General features: G+C 36.1%; 1 protein-coding gene across 2 annotated transcripts; it reads right to left on the bottom strand.

Moving 5' to 3' along the window:
• Positions 1 to 386: 386 nt before the first annotated feature.
• Positions 387 to 7,173, bottom strand: cltrn (collectrin, amino acid transport regulator). Of its 2 annotated transcripts, none has more exons than XM_056732177.1 (6): positions 6,818 to 7,173; positions 5,543 to 5,601; positions 5,382 to 5,467; positions 2,589 to 2,705; positions 1,333 to 1,527; positions 387 to 1,217 (listed from the first exon to the last, which is right to left on the bottom strand). In XM_056732177.1, the coding sequence occupies exons 1-6, from the start codon at positions 6,879 to 6,881 to the stop codon at positions 1,064 to 1,066; spliced, it is 675 nt and encodes a 224-aa protein (XP_056588155.1). In that variant the 5' UTR covers positions 6,882 to 7,173; the 3' UTR covers positions 387 to 1,063. The 2 variants fall into 2 exon arrangements, with proteins under 2 accessions (XP_056588155.1, XP_056588157.1); XM_056732179.1 differs by having other exon boundaries at positions 387 to 1,214; positions 6,818 to 7,170.
• Between the last annotated feature and the right edge of the window lie 1,282 nt (positions 7,174 to 8,455).

Here is an 8,455-nt window from a genome sequence, read left to right as displayed (position 1 = left end):
TTATTTGTGTGTGCCTGAAGTATCCAGTATTTTCATTGGTTACATTAAAAATGAAATTGAATTGAATGTGTTTGATATTTTCACATTTAGCTTTAAATAAATATAATAACTTGTAAAAATTTCATTCACATCTTCGTTATAAACAATGGATAAATTCTGTTGGGTAAACAAGCTTTCAATGTCATTTTCAATGTCTAACAACACATTCAAATTTTCTGTAATTAAATTACAGTTGTTTAAAGTTCTGATAATTAAACTAAATGCTTTGTGTAATATATGTGTGTGCAACAGTAGAATTGACATCAAAATTCAAAGTCTATCTTTAAAATCTGTGCTTTTATGTATAATTCTCACATTTGTAATACTTTGGTCAGTTAATAATGCTACTTTATGTAGTTTTATATTATTTATTTGAATGAATTAAATGAGCAGTTTCATGTCTTGAACTAATCAAGGTTGACATAGAAAGTAATTAGTAAAATAATTAAACACTTTTTGGAGAGAGTCATTTGAACAGTAATCTAATTACACTATTGAATATGTAATTATGTAACTAATAATGAATTACTTTTTCAGAGTAACTTGCCCAACACTGTTCATAAATGATTCATTCTGTTGGATAAGTCATTAAATGCTGAACAAACAAGTAACTGAGAATATCATTCACACTCAAGCATTTCCTGCCGAGAAAGCAAACAATAGTTTACTTTGTAACAACGTCCAGGAAAGGATCAAACTGTGAAGTGACATTTGCAGTTGAAGCAGGTAAGTGAACCTGTGCTGGGTTGTTTCAAGCCATGGTTGAGTCAAATGAAGATGAAAGATTTCTAGATTAAAACAACAGTTGGGTTTGTCCCTATTTTACCCCACCTGAACCAACACAGCATTTTATAGATTGTAGAGAGAAATTTATCATACAAACCTTTCTGTTATAGGAAGTATGTTTGAGTTCCTCATCTTTGAACTCTTTCAAAACTCATAAATAACAAATAAACCATAGACATTTAGAATATATTTCTCTGGTAGTGAATGATTTAAAGGTGCGGAGTGGTCTCATCGGGTCTCACAGCTTTGTGAAGCGCTCATCATTGGAGAATGCCTTATTATAGTCGCCATCTTTTGAGTCCAGGCGTGTAAGTGATGTTCCATTCTCTTTGACAAATCCTTCTATTCGTTCTTCCTCTTTGCCTGAATCAATGCCTTTATCTGCAGCTCTGCTGTGAGTCATAAACAGGTCAGATCAGATACAGGGATTGGTAACATCAAGGCTTGAGATGTGATCCTTACCAGGCAGTGCACTGAAAAGACAAACGTAAAAGTACACAAACTTACCGTCTTCGTCTGGTCATGGTGGACATCAGTACAGATAAAATCCCCACGGCCACGGCTCCTATCACGACTCCAAACACGATGAGCCACGGTTGAGTGCTGTATGTGATGGGGGTTGCCAGTGTTGGTGGAATTCCCACAAATTCAAGAGTACCGTCTGATAGCAGAAACGCACTGTTGAGGCGATGCCTATGCTTCCTGGAAATAATAACAAACGTGTTAGAGAACTACAGATCACATTCTGAGGTGCATTTCAACTGCAGATGTTTGGGATAATTTTAAGACAAATACCATGCGTTGCAAACAAATTATAAACTCTTTCATCAAAGATAAAGTGTCTGGAGCGTCCCTAAAAAATAAGTATATTTTCAGTATAATATCAATCAACTAGTATACTAATGAGGTTACACTTTCAATACTCCTTGGGACAAAAATTGACTACATTTAGTTGATAAGATTATACTTTTAAGTACAGTTTAATAAAATGTACGCAATATGTTACATAATCATTAGGGTATACTGATGGTTTGTAGTTCAATACTTGTGGAACATATTTGATTTTAAGAAGATATACTTTGAAGTACTCTCTCATACTAAGAAATCCTCACATACTAGTTTAGTTTACTACTAGTTTAGACGTATAGTTATACTGCATGTACAATTTTCTTTAAACGAGCTTAGTGATAATTATGTATTATTTATATTATATTATTAATATATAAACTAAAACACTTAAGTTATTAAGACACAGAATGTTAAACTCTGCGAGAAAAGTGTTTAAATCGGTTACTTAATCAAAAAAGTAAACACAACAAGCCAAGGATACTTCTTTGTATATCTCCATTAAAAGATTGAATACAAGCAAATACAAAATTTATTCTCAATAAATTTATAAAATCAAATATACTTAAATATTGTAAAATTAGGTATAGTCTATATAGTAGACTAAACGTAAATGTTCTTATTTTTAGTTTAAAAAAGTAAACAAATAGAACACTTGAACAAACTTTTGTTGGGAAACTTTATAAGTAGATTTAATTTAGTACCACAGAATTCCATTCTTAAAATTACAACATGAAATGTTGTATTTCAACATAAATGTTTATGTCTGACAAGGTCTTGTCAGTGCACACTAGGCTTTAAAACAGAGCAGCAATGTTTACAAGTGTGTCACGTTGTTACCCGTGTGCAGTCAGGCGTTTAGTTTGCTATATCAGGACATTTAAAGTCCAAACCAGTAAAAGTTAGCACTTGCTCACCTCACTGCAGATGCCACTTGATCTTTGGGAATCAGTTTGGTTGAGTCATTTGGTGATGTCACCACGAACACGAACGACACGCGTTTGGTCTCATTACACACCAGTATGTTTGAGATTCTGGATGACAAAAATGGACAGATCACATATATTGGAGGTGTATTTAAACAGCCGATACCTTTAAAACACAGCCTTAACAAAACCCATAAGATGGAAAAGTGACAGATAAGATCTCTTTAATTATGTCTCAGAAGAGATGTCAACAATGTGTCAAACTGAGCTCAGATTTGTCAAGTCTTAATCAAAAGTCAATATTATTGAAGATCTCAAAATGAACTCAAACATTTCACATCAAATTGCACCCAAATCCAGATTATTTTACATCTAAAATCTACATTAATTTTACCCCCCCATACTCTTCATGTGTCTCACCAATTGCCTTTTCTGTTTTTATTTATCCTTAATACAGAAACAAAAAAGCGTCTTCGGTTAGGGCCGGAAAAGTCATGGTTCTACAGTATAAAAGTCTAAATATCTTCATTTGGGCTATTTAAAGGATTTTAGAGATGTGATGCGGCACCTAATGGATTTATTTAGCTTGAAGTAGAAAGCTATCAGATGTCAATTTCCCAACACCTAGGGTCAGTGAATCAAGCACACACACGCAAACACGCCATGACGTCATTGTGACATGATAGAGCGAAAGAAGCGCACGCTTCAAATCCAGCATGCGGACATGAATCAATACTGCGGTTCTCTAACAAACAAGCCTGAAGCATCTCCACACCTCCGCTCTGAGATTTCACCATCATTACACAACCGGATCTGATTAGCAGGGTTTGACCTGAATTGATTTCCCCTGACCCATTAGAGTTGACATTGGCCTGTAATTACACCCGTAAAATGAATTAGTCTGGTCTTCAACTACCTCACCATTGGCTCGCCCTCGTCTGAAAGAAGCTGCGTGACTGCAATTGATGGTAACGTGTGCTTTACTTCGCTAAAACTCAAAAATTTGTAATAAAAGAGAGTGTTATTGTAGAAACACATGAAGATGGAATCGGAAAATGAATTTTGATTGTAGAGGTTAAATCATCTGGATTTGATGAGAAATGTTGAAGTTCATATTGAGATCTTCAATTATATTTCTTGACAAATTTGAGCTAGATTTTAGACATTGTCAAGATCTCTTCTGAAACTCAAATGACAGGAGATTTCTGACTCCTTTTTTCATAATAACTATTCATTGGATCGCATCTGGGATTTTTCCTTCGTATGGGATCGTTTGCTCATAAAAGGTTGACTGGACAACAAAAACTGAGCATGTTCTTCATACATTGATTGTTGTATCAGTAACATTTGCTACATCATGAGTGATGGGCTCCTAATTCCAGTAAAATTCAGTATAACATTGAGTGAATCATCACCATCAGTCATGTGCAGAAAATGTGTTTAGATGAAGCTGAGAGCATCATTACCTGATGTGTGATTTTTTGGTCTCCGCTGGGTTTCATTTGAAAGCAAATCATTTATCTCATTAAAAGTACATTCCTAATGATTTCGTTCGGAAGTTTCTTTAAATTGCGATACTATGTGGTATTAATAATTCCAAATGTATGTGTCGAAATGTTAAATGTGTCATCAGACTGAAACGACAGGACGCAACACTTCATATCATTAAAATTCACTAAATAATGACTTGGGGAAATGAATGTTAAAGATCCAGAGAAGGGCCTTGAGATACCCGGCTTTGTTCAATGCGTTGTTTTAATTGAAACACTTAAACAGAAAGTAAGGGCGGGACATATTGAGTGGCTCCTCCCCCTTTTAAAAATAGTCAATAGTGTTCATTTTACCTTTCAGACTGGAATCTGATGAGAAGCTGAAGTGCAGAATGATGTCATGAAATCATTGATCCGCATTGGCAGAAGTGAGACTTTACATGTTAAAAGATTTTATATTCTATATGTGGATATTTTTTGTGTTTCGGAGCACACCTATATATATAGCCGTGGAAAAAAGGAAGAGACCATTTTTAACTTGAATTCACTATTTATAGGTATGTGTTCAGGTAAAATGATCATTTTCGTTTCATTTTGTGAACTACTAACAATAATTCTACCAAACTTCAAACAAAAATGTTGTTTCTATACATTATTTCCACATGTCCTTGAGGACACGTTTTTTAATGTTTATGCGATAAACAGGATTTTTATCATAGTTTTGATGTGTGTGGTCATACTGTCAGTCTTTTACACTTCTTTTGAATGACTTTATGTCACCCCTGAGGTTTGATTTTCTTGTAATTCAACAAACACAGGACAGGAATGACCACAATACATCTACAAATGATTAAATAAACATTTGGAATGGTCTCTTCATTTTTTCCACAGCATTTCTTGAGTGTCAAACCCATGACCAAACATCTGATTTGACACGTCTTTCATATCTAAAGCCTAAACAACATTAAATTATGATTAAGCGCTTGTTTAAATTTACAAACTCAGTATCTGAATCATAGCAACACTGATGCATGAGCTACAAAAAAACCAACGAATCACATTTATTATTGCCCTACCTTTCAAAAACTCAAGGCCACTACAACAACAAATACAATTTCCTTTCAGTGACGGATATAAAACCTGACCACATGGATGGCATCTGTGGTCTCTGACTCAAAGCTGTGGTGGAATCATACTGCACACGTTTCCAATCACTATCACACAAACAGCCTCAGATTGGCTTTTCATCATCTGATTTGTGTCATCCACTCGAGGGGCAGGGGGGGCTACTCACTCAAACTTCTCTTCCTGGGTGTATTTCCTCATGGCGAATGCCAAAGAAGATCTGAAGAGGAACATCTCGCTCTCGTTCCAATCATACTGAGAGACAACGTTGAAATATTAAACCAATTGCAAGAAACCAGTAAATACGTTAATACAGACACAAAACCTTACAGCTTTATCTCCAAGAGCCGTCTTAATGCTGAGTCGGACTTTATATCCGTCTTTACCATCTACAGAGAGAGAGAGAGAGAGAGAGAGAGAGAGAGAGAGAGAGAGATTTAACAAGCAGAAATCTTCACTTGTTGTTAGTGAAGTGCACTTTCTTTACTTTGTAGGCTGATAAGACTTCCGCCGAGTGTGACCTCACATACCATCAGCGTGTCAAATATAATCCCAGCAGGGAACTCATGATGTGTCGCTTCATTCTCGGACTGATATCCGGAATGTTGAATAATAAACAACACTCTTTTCGTTCAAAGAAGAAAAGACAAAAATGACATTTAAAACGTTTAGACGTTCAGTGATGATCGAGTCCTCACATACACTGACTTTGAAATATTTCATCTTTCTTTCAATGTACCAGAAACATAAACAGATCGAGGTCACGGCGTGCTTAAAAATCCAAGACAATGATGTCGCAGCCGCAATAGTTAAAATTGACTTCAACTCACTTTGAGCGACATTGACAGTGTTATTTCCTCAGATATAAAGGTTAAAGGGACCGTTCACTCAAAATAAAAAAATTCTGTCATCATTTTCTTGCTTTCCAGTTGTTCTGTACAACTCTTTGTTCAAATAGATAGTCGGAAGAATGCTTACAACCAAACAGATCTTGGACCCCATTGACTAAATTTGCTTTATGAGTTTCTTTGCTCTGTCGAACACAAACAAAGATATTTTGAAGAATGTAGGAACAGTTCTTGGGTTGTCAGTTGTCCTTCTTCCTGTTGTGGTAGTCAATGGGGTCCAAGAACTGTTTGGTCAAAAGCATTCTTCCAAATATCTTTCCCTGTTTTCAACCAAACAAAGAAATTGGAGAGTGAGTAACTCATGACAGAATTTTTATTTTTGGGTGAACTATCCCTTTAAATACGACCCAGATCTGCATCAGATTCATTAGATTCATAAACATACAATCAAGATTGTATGATTGGGCTGATTCAATTAGACGTGACGATTAAAGAGCAAAATTATGTCCAATAACTGAATAAAATCATAGGCAAACATTTCAGCCGATGAACAACACACACATTTTCTCATGTATTAAACTGTGTTCAGCATGCTTTTCTTTCCGCTGTGAGAAGCAGCTGTGCGAATCTCCAGATTAAAATAATTACAACAAATCCAAGTCAAGAACAAACACTCAAACCTCAGCGCTCCCACACCAACCCACACCAATAATTCTCAATTATGAAATGAATAGTGAGAGATTTTCACCGGGTTTACCTTCACAGAGATCCTGTGCTATCACAGACGGCAGAAATAGGAGCAGAAGAATTCTGGTGATCATCTTCGTATGTGGATGAACGCTATGATGTGTTTGTCAGATATGCAGTGGTCAGAGATCATAAGCAGAGGGCTGGGCGCAGTAGTTTAATGGTTAAACAATGACATGACCTGCCTTCAGAATAAGAGAGCCGGTACAAACACTACACTATATCTTCAGATATTCGGTTTTCTAAGGGAAGTATAAATGTAAAATTAAAAGAGGAGTTGTTTGCTCGACTGGCTTTGATTGTGAACCGCTGTGAAATAATAAAGTCAGATATAGTGTGGGAGTGTGTAAACACATCTCCTGTTTGCTTTTAGCTCTGTGAGCGCTTAAAAATGTGAATACAGTACATCCCCGCTGAAAAAATAACAGAGTGGTTTCCATTACATCAAGTACTATTACTATATATAAGTACTATTAAGAATCAAGAAATGTTTAGCATTAAAACAAATACAAAATTATATTGTGTTCTGTTGCATTTCACCATCAACCAGGGCTGGACAGGAAAGAAAAATCGGCCCTGGCTTTTTTGGCCCACATCGGCCTTCCACCGGCGTTGAAACTGTCGACCGGAGGGGGGGTGGCATGCATACGTGTCTTCTGCATTCGTGTAGCGAATACAGAATATAATACATCCAGCTGAGCGGCCAAAGCACTATTTCCAAAACTCCCGAAATGCCAGATACCCAGTCCGCCCCTGCCATCAACATAACCAAGAGAGAGACCAAAAGAGACCATTAAAACCATTCCAATTCCCAATATAACCAAAGTTTTGGCTTTTAATTAATTGGAGAACAAATGGAAACTTTAGCGTAAAACTTTTCTGTATCTTAGATATTTCTCTTGAGAAAAAGGGTCAGAAATCTCACAAACGTCTCCATAAGATTTTTAGAAGAGATGTCTTAAATAAGCTCAGATTTGACAAAAGTCAATATTATTGAAGATCACAATATGAACTCTCACGTGCAAAGCTTGCTTATCGAATATATTTTTTTACCTCCACAGTCTATATTTTTCACATCCCCACTCTCTTGTTTCTCTTTAAATTTTTCTTATCAGCAATTTCAGGAGAAAAATCTGAGATTTAGTCGATACATGAGAATTTTCCAATTTCCTGAACTGTGAAAACCAACATCTTAGCAATAACATTTTTCTTCAGGGCTGGTGTTTCATCACACAATGATGAAAACTGTGTCTCAATATTCTCTGTTAATATGTTTTTTTCTGGTTTAAATGAAGTTGTCTGAACGTATCTGTCTATCGTCAGTAACATTGCTTCAAAGTGATCCCATAAAGACTCTCACAGGTGGATCATACAGATGCGGATTCTGCAAACATGAAAGATTGTTCCTCGTGTGAACCCGTCTGGACTGAAACAAAGCCTCTCAGATGCGTCTTCACTCCGCTTCAGATGAAAGCTTCAACACACCAGAAAAGACTAACCAGACGCACAAAAGACGTTTGATAGTTAACCAAGATCTGACGCTGCAAGAAGTGAACACATTTCATGCGGTTAATTCATCACCTAATAACAAGGTGAACGCTTCTCTTACACTTCTTTAACACGGTGTCTTCGAAGTCTTCAAAGACAT

The sequence above is a fragment of the Triplophysa dalaica genome, chromosome 20 (assembly GCF_015846415.1).
Source record: "Triplophysa dalaica isolate WHDGS20190420 chromosome 20, ASM1584641v1, whole genome shotgun sequence".
Lineage (NCBI taxonomy): Eukaryota > Metazoa > Chordata > Actinopteri > Cypriniformes > Nemacheilidae > Triplophysa > Triplophysa dalaica.
This window is presented reverse-complemented; position numbering and strand designations above follow the sequence as displayed.